This window comes from Zonotrichia leucophrys, chromosome 8, assembly GCF_028769735.1.
Source record: "Zonotrichia leucophrys gambelii isolate GWCS_2022_RI chromosome 8, RI_Zleu_2.0, whole genome shotgun sequence".
NCBI classification, from domain to species: domain Eukaryota; kingdom Metazoa; phylum Chordata; class Aves; order Passeriformes; family Passerellidae; genus Zonotrichia; species Zonotrichia leucophrys.
The window spans coordinates 20,332,618-20,355,667 of NC_088178.1; the positions used below are offsets into that span (position 1 = coordinate 20,332,618).

The 23,050-nt window shown below is 45.2% G+C and overlaps 1 protein-coding gene across 8 annotated transcripts in view; it reads left to right on the top strand.

Moving 5' to 3' along the window:
- The first annotated feature begins 2,284 nt into the window (after positions 1 to 2,284).
- Positions 2,285 to 23,050, top strand: part of ST3GAL3 (ST3 beta-galactoside alpha-2,3-sialyltransferase 3) — a 174,005-nt gene continuing 153,239 nt past the window's right edge. For 3 of the 8 annotated variants that reach the window (XM_064719645.1, XM_064719649.1, XM_064719650.1), the window contains exons 1-2: positions 7,649 to 7,748; positions 8,463 to 8,607. In XM_064719645.1, coding sequence (XP_064575715.1) covers positions 8,493 to 8,607 — 115 coding nt within the window. In that variant the 5' untranslated portion in view covers positions 7,649 to 7,748; positions 8,463 to 8,492. Of the gene's footprint in view, positions 2,717 to 5,105; positions 5,854 to 7,648; positions 7,749 to 8,286; positions 8,383 to 8,462; positions 8,608 to 23,050 lie in introns of those variants that run through there. The other 5 variants (XM_064719646.1, XM_064719647.1, XM_064719643.1 and 2 more) reach the window with 5 other exon arrangements.

A 23,050-nucleotide genomic window follows, 5' to 3' on the forward strand; every position in this document is an offset into this window, starting at 1 on the left:
AGAGAAGTACCTCCACCAGCAGCACCAGCACTTCCTTCCACCACCTTCCCAGTGGCTGACAGTATTTGAGGTGGTTGGTGCTTTCCCTTCCTCCTCCCTCTCCTTGCCCTTGCTACTTCCCATCTCCTTGACCCTTTTCCTGAGCATTATGCTTGCCCTGGTCTCAGATGTGTGGGAGGTGGGATGCTTCAAGAGCATCTCTCTGGGCTCATGGCCCTGCACCCCAGCAGGTGTTGATATCCCTTGGTGCATGACAGGGTTTTCAGAGGGGCAGTCACCCACAGGGGTGCAGCCTGTGGCTCTGCAGACGGGACTTGCCCTGCAAGTTGCTTGCCAAAGGCAGCATTGCTGATCATTTCCTTTGGGCACCTGGGGAGGAGATCAGAGTGACCCAAATGGGGAAGGTTTGTAAACCTGAAGTGGACACTGACTCAGGCACTTGTGCTGCTGTGCTTATGCTGTGGGTTTTGGCATCAGCTCACTTGGGCATGTATGGGAGAGACAGGTATGAGTAACAGAGTTGGTTGCTGTGCTGTATGAAGGTTGCTGGTGCATTACTTGGGTTCAGAGGCTCCAGTTCACTCACCATGGAGCAATGGAGAGGAGGTTCAGGCTGAAGAGGATGAAAAGAGGAGCCCATGGCTAGTGGCCCCATCACCATAGCAGGCCAGCTGAAGGTACACAAGGGGTTGCTCCAGTGCAAGTAATTAAGTACTAAAGCTCTAGGCTGGAAATTACGCATTCCCTGGGTCAAGGGCTGGCAATGAACAGTGCTGCAGGTAGTGTAATGCCACAGAGCCAGCTCAGGCTGTTGTACCTGTTTTTAGAAAAACATGTGCATGAGCTGGAAGAGCAGGTGAACAAGATTGTCCTCAGGCAGAGCCCTCCACACCTTCTCCACTGCCTTCTCTGGCTTGCAGGAATCAGTCCTGGCCTCCTTTTTGCTGCTGGAGCTGTTTGGACAGGAGATCAGGCGGGGTGCTTACAGGTCAGGGCAAAACAGCAAGCACGTCCATGCAGCATCTCTTCTTCATGCCTGAGCCACTAATGTAAAAAAATTTAAGTTGAGACCTTAAACTTGTTGAGATCTAGTTGAGATCTAAACTTATTTTGCAAGCTGCTTCATGGTAGGGATGGCTGCCCCTGCAACCTTCAGTGACCATACTGTACTTAATTCCAGGCTTCAGTTTTTCTCATCTTCAACTTCTCACCTTTGGCTTCTGCCCATAACAGTACTCTGCTCCTTCTGGCAGGGAGGAGGCCCTCTCCTGAGGCAATGAAGTACCTTATCCTCCTCACACCCTATGCAGCCTTATTTGTCACATTTCCAACTCTTAGCTCCTTTCTTGTGGTGGTGTTGCTGCTCCTTGGGATTTCTGTGCCTGTTCTGAAGTTTGGATAGCCGGACCAGACATCAAGTTGGCTTTGCCAGAGCTGTAGCTCTGCTTGGAAATCCTCTACATGTCCCTCTGACTCACGGCCCTCAGAGCCAAGGTACTGTGCTGCAGGCTCACGGCAACAGTCATGTGTGGGGACTGCTCTTTTGCAGCCTTTTTCCTTAATTTCACCTCCCAGCCTCACTTTCAGGGAGATTCTCCATCCTGTGGTACAGCCTGTCTTCTCCATTCCCAAGAACCTTCCTTTGCAGCCCATCACTGGGCTGGGGGCTGTTATAATTTTCCCAGGCCATTCAGCTCATGCTGTAGCAACAAGCAGCATTCAGTGTTTTATCAGCCCCAAATGTAAGCCTTCATCTTGTTATCCAGATTATTGATATTAAGACCTATTAAATGGCACTGGACCAGGGGTCACTGGGGGTCTAGGTAGGCTTTCTGTTGTTGATGTCTCCCCATTAAGCCTTGGCTCACTGACAGATCTCAGAATGCAGCTGTTAATACATGTAGTTGTTAATCTACTTGAGTCTTATTAATTCTTTATAATACATACTTTTAATTAAAATCCTGCAGCATTATTGAAAGCAGTGGAGAAGGCAAAGTGTTCTCTATAAATGCTCCTACTCTCAGCACCCAGAACTTTCCTTTTGCCCAGGAAGGATTTTCCCTGTGTAACAACCTCAGGATGCCTTTAGCTGTGCTTTCACCTACAGTCTGGGGCTCTCTGCCATTTCTCTGCCCATTGCTTTGACCCTTTAGGTTATGCTGGCCTCCTACCAGCTGACCATTCATTAAAAATTAACACATGTGTTTGGGAGAGTCTGTGATTAAATCATCAAATTGTTTGCAAATTACTTGGGCCTGTAGCATGAGTGTGGCTGGTTTGGGGAGCTGCAGCCTCTTCTTGTGCCACTGCTTTGCTGAATATCCTCCTCTCTGTGACAGCACATGAGATGGAATCACTCCTGCCGTTCCCATTTGAGAGGAGGCAGTGGCTGGATGGTGCCTGCCTGCCTCACCTGACTCTTCCAGCTGTTTTTATGGTATGAAAGGGGATGGAGTAATGCCTGTCTGGAGAGCTCAAGATGAAGCCATTGAGGTTCACAGCCATCACAGTTCTAAGCGTCTCAGAAATTCAAGTTTATTCAGCAATCATCTCAGAAATTCAAAGACAGCACTTCTGGCTTCAGAGAGGCAGCATGGCCACAGCTGGAGCTGGGTTCATTCAAGGTTCCTGCAGCACTGGCATGAAGAAATGCACTGTGATACCAGTGCTGGCACCTGGGCTGAGCAAGACTCCCTGTTTCACTCCCAGATCTCAGGTAGGCTTCACTGGGGAGACTGCTGGTGGGGGGGGGGGGAGGTTATTTTACCTGGTTTCTTAAGGAGAAGAATTAAAGAGGAAACCTTCACCTAGCCTATTATTTTTAGGAGGCTGTGTTCATGGTGTGCAGCCTGGTAACTAGTCAGTGCACAGATTCTACGGTGACCATTGTCACTCTGGACAGAATGGGTAAAATATTAACAGGCATTGCAAAATACTTCCCAGACAGTCAAACCAGCCTGCATGCCAGCAGGCACTGCTTGGTTCTGTGCTCTCCTCTCTTGCATGGTGCAGTAACCTACTGAGGGCAAGACATTTGCTCCTGGACAACTCACCAGGGCTTAGCAAATCTTCCTAAGGCCAAGCTCAGCTCAGCTAAGCACCCCCAACCATGACATCCATGATTCTAGGACAAGGGAGCAAGTGAGGGAGGTGTGTGGGAGTGGAGGTGTCTCCAACCAGCAGACTCCATTCCTCAGTTCCTGGATGTGCAGCTGAGATACAGGTGGTTCTAACCTGCCAGCAGGGGGTCTGGAAAAGATTGGAGACAATCCTGCCTGAATCCTTATCCTGATGCTGTGGTAGAAAGGACTAATGCAGCTCTTTAAGTCAGAAAATAGGAAAAGCAGATTAAATCCCTGTGTCAAAGCATTAGGGAGGCTCATTGTGGGATTCTATATCTTGAAAAGGATTCAGGAAAATCAGAGAGGCTCTATAGAGCAGAAACACAAAAATTGGCTTGAGGGTGGGAGGAAAAGCCTGGCAGAAAGAGAATTAAGCGAGTCAGTATATTTAGCTTTTCAGAAAGACGGATGAGAGGGGGTTTGCCTGCAGCATATGTGTAGTGTCACAAAGAGAAAATGCCAGGCTCTGAAAGGCTCTTTAATCAAGCAGAAGGCAGAATAAAATGGTATGTCTGCAAGCTGAAGCCAGACACAGGGAGGTGGGATTCTCTTCTGAACGTGAGGGTGAGGGACTCCTGAAACAGACCCAGAAAAGTGGGAGTCTTCAATGATTGTCTTCAATTCAAGCCTACCTCCTCTCTTGGAAACTATGAGTGAACCAAACATAGTGTATTGGAATTACTGCAAGGAGACGAACTGCTGAGCAGGGTGCTGGCCAGGGGCTTGCACTTGAATGACTGCCTGCCAGGTGGGACCATTGGGTCACATCCTCTGAGGAAGATCCTTGGAAAGCTGCTCCACTCAGGCAGAGTACTTGGGGAGGAAATCAGGCAGGCTCCAGATGTTTACCTGCTCCCAAAGTGGTAAGTGTGATTCTTTGCTGTTGAAAACATCTGGAGGGTGGCAGAATTTTTGAGCCAAGTTCAGATTGTTTTAACTTGTTTTGTGTGGGCCTGGTGCTGATGCTGTTTAACATTTCTGTTCTTAGAGTAGCCAGAGCACCAGATATGTAAAGTGTTCTCCACAGTCTGATCATGTTCAGAGTCTGCATTTAAGAATAATACATAATGAGTATGTGAGATGAAACAAGTTTGGTCAGAGAGATAAGACAAACTACAAGTGTCTTATAGTCCAGATTGCATTCCTTGAGCCTATGCATCAGCAGAGGTAATCTCTGTCTAGCCATTACTGAAAGAGATCTTTGCTGTGGTATAGAGTGGTATGTAATTAATCATAAAATATTGCATTAATTAGTATTGGATCTGATTTGATGACATTTAATTTGGGGAGAAGGATTACAGTGTGAGTATTAGAATAGTAATTTTTATAGGGTAAAGAAACAAAATGAGATTAGAAGTCTCTATGAAGGAAGCCTGGAGGCTGATGTGTATATTTGGCATCTGATGCAGATAGTTACAGCCTAACTTAATTTACTGGTGGGAAAAGATGCTGCTCAGCATCTCCTCATGCACATGAGGGGAATTTGCAGAGCAATTCTGGCATGCCTCAGGTGGACTCCTTTCAAAAGAAGGGCTGAAGGAAGCTTTGCTTATGGTCATGGTGGTGTGACCAAGTCATGCTGAGTCCAACATGAGTGTCTCTGCAGCACTGATGCAGGGACACAGGGGTAGGACCCCTCACTGCCTGCTCCAAGCAGTGACCAGCCCTAACTGTTTTATGCTACCTGCTAATGCAGCCACCAGCTGTGCCCTCTGCCAGAGCCCTTTTTCTCCAGATCATGGCCAGTGCTGCTGTAGGAAATTCTCTGCAGACATGGGTAGCTACAGGTTCAGCTGGTTTGCTGCAAGTGGGTTTTGTTGAGCAGGATGGGCTAGATCACTTGCCTGATCATTTGGTCAGTTTGGCTTTAAAAAGCTCCAGAGCATTCTGGAAAGCAGCACAGCAATATGATAGGATTTAATCAGACTTAATTATTCCCCTGCTGTCTATCTCCTAGCAACATCCAGCTTGACATCTGCCTGCGAATGAAATGTGTAAGCTAAGTAGGAACATGTTCAGACTAAAGTCCTGCTACTTGAACCAAATCACGCCACTAATCATTGCCTTAATTCATCTCATGGCCATCAAACAGCTGCCAGGCGCTCGTACCTGATTTTCCAAGATGCACAGCGGTCGCTCGCCTTCCGAGTTTTTTCCAGGCTGGCAAGGAGGGTGACTTCATCCCGGGCTCTTTGCAGCACACTGACACCTGATAACGGGGTTAGAGTTTCCTGAGTGACAAACAGGGCTTAGGGGCAAGCCCCAGACTTGTCGCTCTTTGGCTTCGTGCTGTAGGTCCCCGCTTATCTCATCAGTGAAATCAGATCACCTGCTGTGCCCACACACCGCGGGGTTCAAATGCGGTACGGGGGCGGTTTAGGTGAAGCTTGAGGACAGCTGGAGCAGATGTGGCGCAGTGGCAGCAGGCAGTGCAGCAGCTCCGTGTCACAGGGACAAGGGCGGTTGAGGCAGGGAGATGAGAGCCAGCTTACGCAGATGGAGGGATGAAGAGGGGAAGAGAGGAGCAGGCATAAAGCAAGCGTTTGTGAAGCAAAACTGGGCTCCAGCCAGACATGATGTGGCACAGGAGTCGGTGGAGCTGCTGGAAGAAATGAGCCCGGCAGCAGAGCTGGGGCCATAGGAGGAGGCTGCCTGCACCAGCCCTGGCTGCCAGCTCGCCTTGAAGCTGGAGGGAAGGGAGCTGCCTCAGAGCAACGAGCATCCTGAGCAGGTCAGCCCTTCGAACTGGGGGTTGATGGGCCAGTAGCTTGGGGGCAGATCGACAGATAGACAGGGCTGCATGAATGTGGTCGTGTCCCCTCTCCACCTGCCTCCTCACCAGATACCTCCTCACCACATACCTCCTCATGGGGATATTGGTGTCAGTGATACCTGGGTGCTTGCATGAGCCTGTTGGTCTCCTCTGCTGTCTCTAGAAATTGCTGTTGGCATAAAAAAAAAACCTAATGGTGTATCAGTGTGACATGTGTCTCCCTTGTGTCTCTGCAGAGGAGAGTGGTAGCTCTGGAAGCCTGGCTGCATGAGTGCCACACTAGCAACCAACTTGTACCGACTTCATTTGTGCAGAGCACAAAGTGGGGTTTCTGGCTCTGAAAATGGGGCTGCATGAGCCCCCACCAGCTCTCCCTGTGACCAGCAGGAACTTGGCCTTTTGTCAATTCCCTTTGTCAACAGAGCTCAGCCAGCTCTGCGCTGTTCAAGGCAGTGTCTGCCATTCAACATCAGCACCTCTGCTCACCTCAGTGGGAGCTGCCACCATGCCGGACATGATCTTACTAGGATTCCCCTAAAATCACCTTTTGTTTTCCTTCTGTTACCAGTGACAAATGGAGGGTCACTGGGCTGGTCACTAAAGATGCAGGTTTATTCCTCACCGTTTCTTTCCTTTCAGATGACTTTCCCCTTCACGACTAATAATTTCCCTTTGTCATTCTATTCCTGAGAGGTGTCATTTTGGAATTTATCACTTGCCCTCTGCCTAAGGACCATTAGATGGTTGTGGGACCAGCAAGAACGAGGCAATGCTGTGGGAAGGTTGTGTTGCAGGCTGTTCCCAGTGCTGCTGTGCTCACAGGGCAGCTGTGCAGTGAGAAGGTGGAGACTGTCACACACCGGGAAGGGGTGGAAGCCGCACTGTGTGCGTGGCATGAGCTGTGCTGTGGAAGGGCAGCTGAGGGGGTCCGTGCCACCCGGCCTAGTGTGCTCCAGTGGCGGAGGCTCTGCCACAGCGGGGAGGTGGCGCAGAGCCGTGCAGGGGCTGGGCAGCACCTTGCTGGGTGTGCAGTGCGGGGAGGGTTTGCAGGAGGTGTGAAGGCAGTGGCCGGACGGTGCAGCAGGGACAGGCGCTGTGCGGGGCAGTGATGGAAGCAAAGCCAGGGCTGCGTTGCCGTGTCGCGGCTGCAGCTCGGCTGTGCAGAGCAGGGCAGGGCTGAGAGGCCATCGGAGCAGCGCTCGGCGGTCGGGCAATGCAGCACCTGAGGGGAGGCGCAGCGCACTCAGTGCAGTGCCTGGAGGGTGGGCGATGCCGTGTCACTGCAGGGGCAGCAGCTGAGGTGCCTCAGCTGGCGGAAGGTGCAGCGCTGTGGGGTGACAATGCGGAGCCTCACAGCGGGTACAGTGCTGGCAGGGGCCACCCAGTGCCATGCCTGGAGGCACCGCAGTGCTCTGGAGGCGCCGCGGCGAGACTGGAGAGGGGCGTCGGGATTTGGAGGAGGAGCGGTGCCCGGCGGCGGCCGTGAGGGGGGAGCGGGCCCGGGCCGTTCACCGCCGCGCCACCGCCACGCGCTGATTCTGGGGGGCGCTCTGCGCACGCGCACCGCCGCCCTGCCGCAGAGCTCCTCCGGCGGGGACCCCCTGCCCGCGCGCCATTGGCTGCGGAAGCGTCCCGCGATTGGCCGGGGATGGACCCCCCGCGCCGTCCCATTGGCCGGCGGCAGCCGCTATGCGGGCGGGCCCCACCCCGCCCCGCCCCGGCGCGCCATTGGCGGCCGCGGCGCCCCCCGGCGGCGGCGGGTCCCGCTGGGCGCGCCCGGCATGGCGGCGCCCGCAGCCCCGCGCCCGGGGGGCGCAGCCGGCGGCCGAGCGCCCGGGGCCGGCGGCGGCCGGGTGAGGAGGGGCGGGGGGGAGCGGGCGGGCAGGGCCGCTCACGGCGGCTGGCGCGCCGAGCGGGGTCCGGCGGGGCGCGGCGCGGCGTAGCCCGTAGAGGAGCACGGCGAGGCGGGGGCAGCCCGGCGGTGGCGACGCCGCTGCCCGTTTAAACCCAGGGTCCAGCCGGCCGCTGGCGGCTGTCAGCTGGTGGGCAGCTGCCGTCCTGCCCGGGCTCGGCGAGCCCGTCTCCCCAGGCGCCGGTACCTCTCTAGGGCAGCGCGTCCCCGCAGCGCTCAGTGCCCGGGGCTCCGCGGGGCTCCAGCCGGGAGCAGCGCCGCGCCGGCCGCTCCCGCGGGCCCCGACCGCGGACACCCCGGCGCTGGGGGCTCGCTCTGCGGCGTGTCGGCAGGACGCGGTGCTCGCCAGGCCTCGGCGGCCAGGGCCGCGCTGGGCTCGGGTGTGTGCGGCGGCAGGAGCGCGGCTGATGCTCGGTCACAGCGTGGCGGTGCCCGCCGGCTCTCCGGAGCGGCGCTGACCCTGTGGCGGCCAGAACCGGCGGCTGCCCGGCGTGGTTCTTGTTCCGCTGCTACGCTTTGGGGAACGCGTGTGTTCTATCTGGCGGAGGAGCACGGTTTGGGATCTGTGCGTTATGGTGGGTATGGGATTGCACGTTTTGGAGAGGATGCCCGTTGGAGAAGGTGGCTCCAGCCTCAACCTGTTTTTCTTTCTCAGGTCATGTAGAAGAGCAGATTTAAAGTGAAGATGGGACTCTTGGTGTTTATGCGTAACCTGCTGCTAGCCCTCTGCCTCTTTCTGGTTCTGGGATTTCTGTACTATTCTGCTTGGAAGTTGCACCTTCTCAGATGGGAGGATTCAAGTAAGTAGGGGAACGGTGCAACTGTTTCTGGGCTCCCTAAATCGCCTGTTAAATAGTTGCAATAGTGGTGAGGCGGTTCCGATTTAGTAGTATTAGAAGGATGTGATTAAGCCCACTCAAATGCTAGAGCTTTTAGTATGCTTAAGGGGTCGAATTTGTGACTACCTAATGCTCTTTATGGCTTTGCTTTTATTACTGGGTACAAGAGCAGATTCATGCTTTATAAATCTAATATTAGAGATCTCAGTTCTTGGAATATTTTGTTAGTTTATGATTCATAATTGTCAAAATAAAGAGTTTGTATGTTGAGGCTTTTATTTCCTGAATCCTCTGTGCATTTTAACATGTCTAAGAAAAGTTTGGTTTTTTCCCTCTGGTGAATTTTGATTTATTTCTGTAATCATCTGTGCTGGTTATCTCATCATCTTACTTTGTCCTTCAGAAATCCCCATCTTCCATTTATCTTCCCTGTTATTATCTGCCAATTATCTGTCATCTAAAGGATGTCTTTCAACCTTTTTAAGTCCAAAGAGACATCTGACCTCATTGAATACAATCTGCGGATTGTACTGTGCAGTAAGGCCATAGAAGGTTACAGTTGCAATGAAATTAGGCTGAAGTTTGATTGCTCAGTTGCTGCTCTTATTTTTGTTTGTGTTGATTTTGCCTGCATGCAAGAACTGTTTATTTAAAACATAAAAACAAGAAAACTATTCCCTCCTCTCCCCTCCTGCCCAAAACACAAGCCAGCCCTCCTTGCAGCTGTTCCACAGGCTGTTTCAGATGTCTCAGAGCTGACTGTTGCTCCCTGGATCAGCAGCTGAGAAACACTGATCCAGAACTGACAAGAAGCCGCTGGTCAAATTTCTTCTTTGCTGTACTGCGGTTTTTTGCATACTGATAGAGGTTTCTGCTGCAATGCTTCTTAAACTTCAAATTTTTTCTACCTCTGTGTGCTCCAAATCTGTTGTGGTGTGCTCTTAAGAAGTTTTGCATGATGACAGATGATGACTTGGTTATGACATTTGTGCTGATGCACTGATTTGACAGGGAACTACTAAGGTGACTTGGACTAGAACAAGTATTGTAAGACTAAATTTGTAAAAGGAGATGCATAGTGTTTTTCTGAGCAGGGATTTTTTTCTTCAGGTTTGTGCTTCAGAGAGGGAGTTAAAAACCTTCATTATGTGTTTCTGCAGAGTAGCACTTTCATTGGCAAGATGTAGAAAACCCTTCTTGCATGAAAATAATTACAATTCTGGTTAAAAGAACAGTTTTTCCATATCTGCTATCACATGATGATCTCTTATGAAATTATACCACCTACCATCCTTTACTTCCTTCACGCCACCAGGAAATCATGTTGGACTTCCCAAGGCCTGCAAAAAAAAAACAAAAACAAAACTTTCATGCCACAACTTTTGTGTGATCTTTGTTACAAATGAAGAAGTAGCTATGTGTTTATGTGTTATGCACCACGGTGCTGGGGAAGGTTCTAACTTTCTGCAATCCTCTTCAGATTTTGTGCCTTTAGCTTTGTGTGCTGTTTGTTGTTTTACAGTCCCTGGGAGGTTTTGTGGTAACTTTGGGTTGCAGTGCAGTGTTGCAAATCTGTGTGCAGACGCTGTGGATTTCTATAAATGGAACACTTTTACCTGGAAAGATGACTCTTAAGTTGCAGCCCAGTTAGAGTGATTTCTGTTGAGTGCATTGGCTGCTTTTGGGTGACCAGGATGTTCTGACAGGAGCACTGTGAGGTGGCATAACAGACCTTTGGTTGGTGTATCTCCCTTTTTCTCATCTTCTGTGTAAAATGTGTCATTCATTTATTCTTGGAAGTCACAGTGTTTGCATTAAGCTTCTCCAACCTGTACAAAGAGATGATTCTAGCTTGAGGATTCAGCTTGCTGTTCTTTATCAGTTGCCACAATTGATTTAGGCTGTACTGTTGTTCCTTCTAGACACTTTTGTGGATTGTGTCTTAAATATTGGATGAAGTTCTTTGAAATATTAGCATAAGCAGCAGCCTAATGTAAAGGGGCAGATGTTACTTTTGAAACAGTAAGGATGGTACCTGTTTTCAGTTGGTCTTCAGACTTTTTTTATGCATCATAACCCATTTTATTTATCATGTAATTTAATGCATGACGAGCTTATGCAAATATAAAGTAGAAATTTAAAACCCCATTTTGGGAGACTTCATATGAAGGGTTAATGTTAAATAAATTATGTTCTAGAAATCCGCTTTGGAAGTTAACAAATGACAGATTTGAATTACTTATTTAACTGATTAGGCCTTCTTGAGTATGTGTAATATGATACAATGTATAATGGGGCAATTATACTTTGTATTTGCTCAAGGGGAGCCTTGCTTACTTAAGTGCCCCAGATAGGTGGTGCATAACTCTTGTGGTTTTATTTCCTGAATTACAATGTAGTGTGTGACTTTGTAAATTTCCTTAAGATTGATATGATAATGCTGGTGTCCCCAAAGGCACAACTAAGTCAGATGTGTTAATTTTGGGGTCCTTAGTAATCAAAGATTATTGATTTTGTGTAAGTTACCTTCTTATTAAATTACTTTCATTTTTCTTGTGACTAGTGCCTTTCATCTGTTTAATAGTGACTTCCTAGCTTCAGCAGTGACGTTTTTGTTCTGTTCTTTGTGCTAGAGGAGGTATGAAACTAAGCTGATCCCAGCACCTGACGCCTTTGCAATCTCTTCAGAGACTTGCTTTAGTAAACTTGACACTGGTGTTTAATAATGGAAATAAACACATTTGTTGTAGAGTATGATGGAAAACACTTGATCTGCTTATTTGCTGCTTGTGTGGTTTGATCACTTAATGTTTTAGAAGATGCCTCTGCTTATCCATTCTCATGGATGAATTGAATGGTAACTGTAAAGTGATATACTGTGTAAACTAGTCTCCCTGACACTTGGATGTTCATGTATTTAGCTGCTAAAGTAAATAAATAGCTAAATTATTTTGTTTATATGTACATCTGACCTCTACAAGAAAGGAGGCTAAACTTCAAAATAGACTGAAAGATACACATCAATGTTTCTCTTAATGTTCCCTTAACATTGAATGTTCTCCTCTTAATGTTAAATCTGTCCTTCTTGAGTGATGCCTTAGTGAGTACTGCAAGATTATTCTCCTTCTTGTATGGCTCTCCACCTTGCCAAAGAACAAAGGAGAATAGGAAATAATTAATTTTTTAAAAGGCTTATCTTTACTGTGACAGGAATAGATTAGATTCGGCTCATGTGAACTAATTAACATTGAATTAAGTTCAACTCCTTCTTCTGTTCAGACAAACCTCCAGTGATTGCTACCCTTCTCTCATCCTTTTAGTGAATATCATGGCTGGCTACTCTTCCCCAAGCCTTGTTTCATGTCAGTGGCAGAATGTTACTTCTCAGAGCAGCAACAAAGTTCAAAAATAAGGGGTGTAATGCTGAATGCAGAAGGACCCTTGAGTTCTGGTGATGGTTGGGAGTACATAAGCAGGGTTTGGGACAGATTTCCTTTTTCTCTTTCCTGATGTTTGTAATGCAGCTTCAGTCTCTGACAGTAGTGGTAAGTGACGTGCACTGGCCCTGCATGTTCTCCCCAGGCAGGCAGTACCAGTGGATTCACAGCTCTCTGAGGAAGTGTTGCGTTGCACAGAGGTGTGCTGAGCGCATAGAACTGATAATGTGATGTGGGAGACAAACAAGGAAATAACTAGTTTGTAATCAGGCTTAGCTGTCCTGAACATTCTGGAAGGAACTTAGAGGAGCAAATAATTGTACTGCTGTTCTTTGTGTTTCTGGCCACTTGGTTGTAGGAGAATTCTTGCAGAGTAATGGCAGTGATAGGAGCAGGCCTTGAAGGTCTGAGACATGTACAGCAGCTCTTTTCCTTTAACTTCCCATCCTGTTCCTTCCCTGATGCATTTGGCTCTGAGGGGGAAGGATGGTGTTGTCTGTACCAGTGTGAAGATACAGCTCGTAGGAGGGTGCACTGTTGTCTTTGAAAAGTATGGTGGGAGATGGAGTTACTTAACCTGATATGTGTGTAGCTGATTTTGCAACTCCAAAATGAATGTGTTGTAAGGAATGATTCCATTACAAAGCATCCTGGCAATGGAAATATTGGACTCATTCCCCCAAGTCAGCTTTCACTTTTTCCCTCTCTTGCAAAGTATTGAAGTATACTTGGGACAAGAACAGTGATGCTATTTTCTTGTTCTCTATTGTATTTCTTTCTACATTAGCATTGAACTAATTTAAAGAAATATATACTCTGCATGAAGTACTTTTGCCAGAACCCATGTTAGTACAGTTTGAGCTTGTCAGTTTGAATGTGGTTTTTGAAACATCTCCAGGTATGTTCTGTTGATGTCTCCTTTAAAAAGTCAAGTCACTATTCTGTCATCTGTTGCTCTGTGTTATTTTCAACTCTAATTCTGGCAAAGCAGCCAAAGAGATAAAGCTTTGGGAGGAGATTTTCCAAAGGTATTTCAGGACCCTTATCCTTTTTACTCCTTTTTTTTTAATGTCTGTTTCCAAGGGAACTGAGGAGACATAAACAGGCAAAACTGACTCACTTCTGGTTGCAGGTTTTTAATCTGCTTGCATTTCCATGGAAACCAGTCATGCAGCAAAAAAAGGCTGAATTAATCAAAAGCAATCAAACCTTTATCATCAATATAAATACTGGTTTATCTCTTTAGAAGTAAAATGGTACTTTTGTCAATTCTTGTATTAGGGTCTAACAATGTACTGACGAAATGGATCTTCTTGCAAGGACTTGGAAAATGTTTACTCTTAGTCAGGTGGCTCATGGATGTGTGTTGGTATCCAGGGTGGATGGGTACAGCTGCTGTGTCTTGGGCCACTGGGAGTGTCCCTTGTTCTGCGTCACGGGTGTGGCTCTTACGTACACGGACATCTGACTTCCTTCTGTTCTTTGTTTAGTGAAGAACCACTGAAAAGACCTTCAGTTGGTGTGTGAGCAACTAGGCCATGGGGACAAACTTGTCCTCTTTGTGGAGAGAGTCACGTAATGGTTTTGTGTTCTACTCTGACTGTCCTACTTGCCTTTGCCAAAAGATGTGAATGCAGGAGTGCTCCTATAAAAAAATAACAACTCCAGGCCAGCTCAGCTTGGCACTGGGACCATAAATCTAATGAAAGTGGCTTGGGCTGGGATGGCTGAGTTGGTGGTTAGGTGGTTGAGGGAGCATATTTTTTGACAAGGCACTCACAGTGCTGTTGTGAGTGGTACCAAGCAAATGGTGATGGGAGCAGTTTTAATTGCTCTGTATCTGTGGCATTAGCTTTAGAGGGGGTATGTGTGTGCATTCTTTAAAGCAGACCATACTGCTGTTGCCTCTGCTTCCCAGTCTGGAAATCCTGAGAGACTAACCTTGTGGGCATTGCTTGGGACAGTATTGTGCAGCACTCTAAGCTTCCTGAAACAGTTGGGGATTTTTTTTTTTGGTTTGGTGTTTTAGTTCGTTTTTTTTTTTTTCCTTTTGTTGGGTTGGTTTTTTTTAATTTGTTTGCTTTGTAGGAAGAGACCGGGTACAGCACTGAGATGGATTATTGTGAATTCTTTACTGTTTGAGTTATTAGTAACTTCAAGGTTTGTTTCATCCACTTAGCTGTAAAGTGTATTAGTGCTGTACTTTCTGCACCAAAATTGAGAACAAGTGTTTAGAAAGTTCTTGTAACATGGATCCAGCTACAGTTTTATGAATCTCTTTGCTAGTTTTCAGATGCTTTAGGGATTTGAGGATCACAGTGATGCTTTTTTGAAATGCTAAAAATAGCAAGCAGTGTTATTGAGGCAGCAGTGCATATTAGAAACAAAGATGTAAAAATAGAACTTAAAACAAGAGTTGTCTGGTAAAGTAGCTTAACTTTTCTAAGTTTTTCTCATATTGGGCAGAAGTATTCCACTTGTGTTCAGTTAGAAACTTAAAGCTAAAGTGTACTAACTATGGTGGATAATTTTTTTATCTGTGCAGAACACAGGAAAAAATTGATCTGGTGCCCAGAAATTGTCACTGCTCAAGTTACTTTTGTGTTCCCTCTTAGCCTGCCAGAATAAGGAGCATGGCTAAACTTAAACTCCAGCAACTGCAGGACGCTTAGTTGTGCTAGTATCTTTCACAGCTGTAATTGTGCCAGCTATTTCTCTCTTGGCTGGAAGCTGGTGTGTGTGTTCCTGACTGCTCTTGCTGCGGCTGTTAAACGGAACCGCACGGAGCTGTGCCCGGCTCAGCCACGGCAGCTGCCCATGTGCCACCAGGACAGAGGAGACAGTCTGCTCTCTGAATGTGAATCACCACCCAGGAGACTTAAAAACCAACTTCAGAAATTCACGAGTGCCTCTCTGTCTTTTAGAAGGCAGGACTTCACAGGACAGACAAGGAACATAGGGGAATGCAAGTGCCTCATCTTTTTCTGATCTGTTACTGCTTATTTAGTGAAATACCCAGCATTACTTTATGACCCAGCTGTCTCTCCAGGAATTTTGAGTGCTGCTATAATGTTAGCAGTACTGGACAAAACTCTGCAGGGGCAATGGGAAATGATGCATGACAGAGCTGTTGAGAGAGGAAACAAGTATAACGTGCCTTGTCCTTGGGATTTCTCCAGAGGAGGACACTCCCTGAACAGTCTTCTGGCTTTAGGAACATATAAGGAGCAGGTTTAGTGAAGGTCATTAAGGGCATAACACCCTAAGCATGTTGTGGCTTGAGGGGTGGCTGTAACACTCTATCTTAATTTTGGCTTTTTTGGGTTACTGTTTTAGTTGTGGATGAGTGCTGACCTTTTAGGAAGATGGAAAAGTGAGGTGCAAGAATACTTCTCCATCTCCTTGCTTATGGCTGGGCCTTAGTTTTGCATTTTGAAATAAGTAAGTTGCTCTTGCTTCTCTTGACAGCGACTGTCTTGATGCTATTTGAGTCCCTTTCTCTTTCCCCCATCTCTCCATTTGTGTTATTAGCCATGGGTGCAATTGAGGAATTTGCCCAGTTTAAAACTGAGTGTGATATTTGTTTGTTTCACTCAGTTGACCTCAGCCTGGCTTGGTGTTTCACTTGCTTCACTTTCTCAATTTATGCATTTTCTCCCCAGCCTCCCCACAAATTTTTGGGAGGGGTATGTTCCTGTGACTTTAGATGTGTTCATAAAGAACAGTATTTCAGTGTCTTACATGCAGCCGAAGCTGTGTCCTCCAGTATGGATTTGCAGAGGTCAAAGTCAGCAGTTTTCCATATTCTGGAAAGGTACATTGCAGTGAAAGCACTTTACCTCTGGTAGCAATTGCTCTGCAGCTGAGTGCTTTCAGAGGTGAAAGGATTTATTCATCTCAGCTGACTGTGAACCCCTTAGCAATGTGTTCAGCTGGAAACAATACCTCCTTGTGAGAGCTGTGTCATCTGTGCTAGCGAGTGCTTTTCTGCCTCTCCTCCTCACTGTGCATCCTCCTCCTCTCACCTGTACCATTGCAGACTGCCTGTAGTGATTAAGGTATTGCCAACCTCAATGGGACCTCCCCCCACCACTCATTTGATAGAATAGATGGGAATTTTTCCCTTGACTTTAATACAGACATGGTGGCTTTGGGCACCTTACATGCTCATTTCAGTTCTGCTGAGGCTGGGACAAAGGAGGTAATTTGTGATTTGTCTCAAGTTGGACAGCTGCTGCTGCTGCTGTGATCTAAGTGTGACCTTGGTACTGATTCTGACTATGTCTGACACTTAGGGATGTTTTTCAGAGATTTTTCCTAGTTTGTTTTCTTCTGTCAACACTGTCACTATAACATCTCATTTTTGTCATTGTAGTCTGGGTTTACATCACAGTGTCAGGCTGAGGCAATAAAGCAGCCAAACAACCTGGGTATGACTTGCAAGGACAAGTACACTTGGGTCATGAGGTCTAGCTCTTTATGAATTATGTATCTCTTCTGCACTTCAGAAGGAATGTAATTGTGCACCCAAGCAAAAAGTAATTTGTACTGTGCATGCATATCCTGAATAGATAGTTTGAACCCGAGGTAGCTGATTTCAAGTGGTTACTCCTTCATGGCACTGGCTGATTATATTGCTCTTGTATGCATTGCCTTCCTGAGAGAGTAACAGAATAGTGCCAAAATCCTAGTCAGGTAGAGAAACTACAGGATGTTTCTTAAGCAGTCCTTGGTATTTTGCATAACCAAAGGCCTCAACAATCCAGGAAGTGTATATCTCTGAGGGTCAGAATTTAGCATTTCTTGCTCAGTTCAAAAAAAAAAAAAATCAGAATGTGTTAAAATCATCCATTTCCATTTTTAAGTGCTTATAACCATGCATTTTGAAAACTTTTTTCATATCCTGCTGGGATCCCTCCTACTTTAACTCAGTTCTGTTAGAGCATGTCACTTTTTCACAGTTGTTACCCTGTGAGTTTCAGTGTTTGGACCCTGATTAAATGTGAGTCATTAGAGCTGCAGCAGTGCAGGAAGTGTACTCCTTAATCACTCACAGAACAAAAGAGATAATAACTACAGAAAAGTTTAACTGATATCTAACTACAGTGAAGTATGCATGTTCCAAGGAGGATCTTCTTTCAAAGCACTATGAACAGATGCATGTATGCTTTAAAAGAAGTAGTGAAAAAAAGATGACACAGAAATTAATAAAAACTGAGTTTTACTAACAGATAAGTAGCTGATGTCTTTCTACTTCTGAAGGCTTACCCTTACTGTTGTAATGTTAATAATTTATAAGTGCAATTGCATTTATTTGTCTTTGTTACAAGTTAATCAATCTCAGAGTAGCTATAAAATGCTATGTAAATATTTTTTCTCAGCTGTAATTGTGCCCAGACATACTAATGGGAAAAATGTACTGAGGCACATGTCTTAGGATGAAGGGTGATGAATAGACCTGACTCAGGGAGGCAGAGGAAGCTGAGGCACAGGAAAGTCAAATTTTTCTGCGTCATGCAGCAGCTCAAGGGCAGAGCTATGAATAGAATAAAGGTCTCAAGGTTTTTCATCTCAGTCCAGTTGGCCAAATGAGACTCACTGTCCTATAATTACACATTCTGTGTCTCTGGTTTAGGAGGGCAGCAATATGTTGAAGTTACTTGCTTGTGGCAGAGGTCACCTGTGGGTGCCTGTAAAAGCACAGGCAGTATTTCAGAGAGCTGTGCTGATGGTAAAGCATGGTCTGCATGGGCAGTGCTGCTGGAGTGATGCAGGGGCTGTAATTAGGGTGGGATGTGGCTGCTGTGAGTTGCTGCTGGAAGCTGCCTCAGATGCATCTGTGCAAGTGCCTTCAGAACTAAGTGTACAGCCTGAACTGTTGTGAATTCTGGTCTGGGGCTTTTCAACCTTTAAAAGGGTTGATTTGCCCCATCAAAGGTCCTGTACTTCTTGCTTTTTAGCTGCTTCAATACTGGGGAGTATTTTTTTTTGTAGTGGAAAAGTTTAATTTTGCTCTCCATATATAAGGTCAAGACTCTGTGTTATTCTAAAGTTTAAACTTTAAACAAATACATGTTCAGGCAGACTAAACTTCTAGAATTTCTGCTCAAACAATGAAAGACTGAGCTTTCAGAAAGAGAGGAACAACGAAACAGTTCAGGCTGTTTTAACCATAGCAATCATTAATGCTCTGGGTATAATTAGAAACCTAATTACTGTGAATTTACTTGCAAAGACTTTTCAGCCTTTTGAGACTTGCCCCACACAATTCTATCAGGTTCCAAGTGGAGCATGGGTGGTTCTCCATTAAGCAGCTAGGAAATTAGTAATGCTGCTTTTTTTTGTTAGCACCGCTGCTATAATCTCTGTTTAAATGTGCCTTATCTGAACAATGGAAAGACTTTTATTATTTTTCATTATGATTCATTTTAATATTATTTTCTATATATTTGAGTCCAGAGCTTTTGTGTTTGGGTCAGATACTTCATTAGAGGCAAAAGCCTGAGTTAATGCAATATAATGAGTGCAAATTGTATTACAGTGGAAAAATGTGTTAATTTTGATTGAATTTTCTAATTTTGCCTTTTTATTTAACTGTTCTTCAAATATAATTTTTAATATTCCTAAACTTTTAAAAGATAGGTTTATGCATTGATTTCAGTTGGGTATGAGGAAGAAATTCCTCATTGTGAGACTGGTCAGACACTGGAGCATGGCCTGGAGAAGTTGTGGATTCCCCATCCCTGGAAGTGTTTAAGGCCAGACTGGATGGGGCATTGACCAACCTGGTCTATTGGAAGGTGTCCCGTGCCCACAGTGGAGGAATTGGAACTAGATGATCTGTGCTCTTAATTTTTTTTCCAATTAAATTCTTCAGTCTTTGTAAAGATTAAATAACATGACAGAGTAGGTAATGTGAAACGGGATTTCTGTACTGGAAAGTTTCTGCAGAGCTCCTGTCTAAGCAGTTTCTGCTCCTCTGGCTTGCATTCAGATATCTAAAAAACTTGTTTGTGTAACGAATTAGTCCAGGGAACTGATATTGTGTGAAAATACAGGGACCTTCTCTTCCTCCCCCCTCCAACACTTCAGGAAATGTTATTTTAAATCTGTCCTGGACAGACCGGCATTCTTAACTCAGGATTTTTACGGAATCATCAGGATGTTTGCAGAAACATCAGGATTTTTGCAGAAACATCAGGACTTTTACAGAAACATGAGGATTTTTAAGGAAACATCAGGATTTTTACGGAAATATCAGGATTTTCCGGGGAGCTCCGCGCAGCCCCGCAGGTGAGGACGGATGGGCGGCCGGGCCTGCAGTAGCGCCCGGGTACCGCGCGGGGGCAGCAGAGGCCCGGCGCGCCCGCCACGTCACGGCCGCGGCAAAAATGTTGGGTTAAAAAACCACGAAAAACTCCAAAACCAAAAACCCAGAGCACTCTTTATTTTCATCGCAGTTACAGAATGGCAGCTGCCATTCCCTGGGTGAAAATTAAGAAAACCTTCCGTGGAGTAATTTGGTTTTACAGTGCCTTAATTTGGAGAAACCTTGCTATTTATATCCACTTATATTTAACAGTCCATTACTGTTGCCTATAGCTCTTCTCATAATCTGATCATTCAGATCACGTCCTGTGTCAAATATATGGTTTTATCTCCTGACACTGGTGTTCAGAAGGTCTTTCCTAGTGGATTTTTTTTTTCTTTTGCATTCAATTGAAATTCTATATTTGTCCAAAGAATCTGGAGAGATCACACAGGAATATAAAGTTTTGAGTACCATTATTGCAGGGAGGAGAAAATGTTGACAAATCTAAAATTTGTAGGAAGTCAGACTTTGTTACTTCATTTATTTACAAAACAGCTTATTCTATTTGAAGGACTTCTGCCAGCTGAGGAGAGAGAAGAAAAGTTCTTACTATTTAATCTTGTCTCATGGGTTGCTGCTGTGGAGAAAATCTGGGTGCTTTTAATCTTGAATAATTGTAAGGTCCAGAAAACCTGCAGATCCTTCTGCAGAGGTTGAAGCAGGAGGAGAATAAAGACACATTTGATAATCTGAATTGCTTTCCATAAGGTAGACCTGATATGGGAACTGAAAATGAAAATATGCTGCAGTCCTCTGACAAGTGATGATGACATGTTTGTAATTACTGAAACAACTGCTGCTCTTAGTTTCAGGTACTTTAAAGAAAGAAGTAAAATAAAAGCTTTGGAAGACAAGTTTGTGTTCAGAAGCACATCTGTTGTAAATGTCTCTCATGGCAGAATCTGTGCAGGTGAGTTCTGTCCCTCTGGCACTGGTGCCAGTCTTGTGTAAGGACAAATGGGCCTGCTCAGGCCAGAGGCACAAGCAGCAGACAGTGGGGTTAGCAGGTACTGTTGTTCCTCCCACCCTATTCTCCTCTCTTCCTGCAGTATGTGACCATTGGTTTCCTGAGATAGATATGTTATCTTTTTATATAATAGTGCCTGTTAAGATTTTCAGACATAAACTTGTCTGACTGCTTTGCAAACCTACATGAGAGCTTCTGTTAACCATCTTCACATGGTATTGAGCTTCCCAGACTAATGGTGTTGTCTGAAAAAGCACCCCTAACGCCTAGTTAAAACATAAATGAGTTAAGAAGACGGGGAGAGAATTAATGTTTCTAGAAATGCTTGATAAAATTGCCCTAAATGAATGGCAAAGTATTCTCTTTGTTTATGTTTTGTCAAAAGGTGTTTAAGAAGACAGGGTAGTGAGTGTTTAACTCTGTGTAGAAATTACAATGAGACTCTTAAGAATTTACCTGGGTTCCAAAAATAATTTAGTATCTACACAGATATTGGAAAGGCTAAGATTGTGTGACTAACCAAGACTGTAGAAAGCCAGTTTAGGAAGGAGAATTAATAGTATTTCAAGATATTAAACTTCTTTCTGAGAACTTACTTGGAAAAAAATATATTGTAATTGAAGCAGTACTTTTCCAAATGTTCCCTATGTTGTAAGCACCTGAAATATTAAGTGCACATACTACATTATTTCTTTGAAAGCAACTAATCTTTGTACTATTTAGGTTTGCACATTCTAACTGTTGACATGAGATCGGCTTGAAGATGAAAGTAGATTTATTCTATCAAAGCAGGGTGAGACTGTGAATTAGTCTTGGGATATATGAGAATTAGCCATATTCATAAATAGAAATATTAGATATGTTCAGAATTTCTGTCTCTGCTCTGTTGTTTAAAGCAGAATGTTTTTGCATCTTTCACCTTAGTTATTAGTATATTTCTCTCTGACTCTGTTTAGCCATTATTGTTGCAGGCTTAGTAGTAAAAAGAGCTCTTTTACTAAAGGTAACTATAGTACACTCTCATATTTGTGTGCCTACATCTGCAATGTGTAAATAGTGGGAAAAATAATCCTTTCCATCTTATGTGTCCAGATATGGTAAGCTAGAGGAAAAGAAATCTACATGGATTAGTTTTAATGTTTGATTTGTTCAAGTTTAAAATATCTTTAAAAAAATCTTAAGTGTTTTTAAGAATAGAGCAAGACTTTGCAAAATTAGAGGATAATAATAGTTGGAATGAATGTAACTAAATTTCTAGTCCAACCTCCTGGTCAAAGCAGCATCAATTATTGGCTGAGACCAAGTCTTTATCAGTCAGGTTTTGAAAACTTCCAAGAATGGAGACTGCACAACCTTTCTTTTCCAATATACAGTCTTTTCCAATATATCACTGTCTTCATGGTGAAGAGATTTCTCTTTACATCCAACAGTCCCAACCTCTCATTTCAGCTTGTGCCCACTGCCTCTCATCCTCCCACCGTGTGGCACTTTGGGAACCAGGCTCCATTTCCTGGGGAGCCTCCTGCAGGTGCTGGAGGGCTGCCCTTGGGCCTCCCCCAGGTGCAGGCTAAACAGGCTCATTGCCTCAGTCTCTCCTCACAGGCCTTGTGTCAGTGCCCTGGTGTTTGATCATCTGCACAACCCCTGCACAATCCCTTGTTTGTCTGCAGCCCTCCCTAGGGACCAGGCATGATGTAGTAGAACAGAGGGTTCATTGTCATCTGGAGTGGTTTTTTATATTTGTGTATTCCTGTACCCCTTTTCCTAAACTTTTTTTCTGTTTTCTTTCAGTTAAATAGTTCTATATACTTTTTGGCACGTCATCTTATGTTTCACACACCTCTTTGTCATGCCTCTGTTGCACTGGAGATGCTCATATTGGAGTTGGCTGAAGAAATGTCAGGTGAATGAAGGGACACGTAACATGGAATGTACAGTATTGAATGTATTGAATATACAATAACAATGTAGGTATTGATGTTGCTGCCACAAAGGCTTTATGCTTCTCAAGGGGATCAAGTCCAAAAGCAGTTACTTTTAAGGGAGTATAGAACAGAATGATTAGTAGAAAAACAGACTTCAGGTACCAGGCACCATCTGTGGGCAGCCTGTTCCATTGTGCTGTGGTAGAGACATTTTTCCTAATGTCCAGTCAGAACATCCTAATCTGTAACTTGTGGCCATTGTCACTTCCTTCCCCTGAAGGACTTGCAGGATTGAGTGAGAATTGAATATGTGTTCCATATGCTACACTTTTTTTTTTGGTTTATAATGGTGGGTATAAAGTGAAGACCAGAAGACAGTGTGAGAAGTAATTACCAGAGTAATCAGGGCTGTCTCTCAAAATTTCAGAACTCAACAGATGAGAAGGTCAGTGAGGAAAGGCAGTGGCTGTTTGTGCAATACTTGTCATTTAGGCTCTGAGTGCTTGACACACAGTTTAGTAAGCTCAGAATAACAAAGAACTGTTTGAAAGAGGGTGGCTGTTACTGACTGCTGTGAAATCAGAAGCTGAGGGCTGTGAGAAGATGATGGTTGCAAGGGGGACCATGCATGTTGTAACTGGCTCCCTCTGGAGAAGGCAGAGCTGCTGAAAATGGCTGGGTTGGGTGTGAACACTGATGTGTT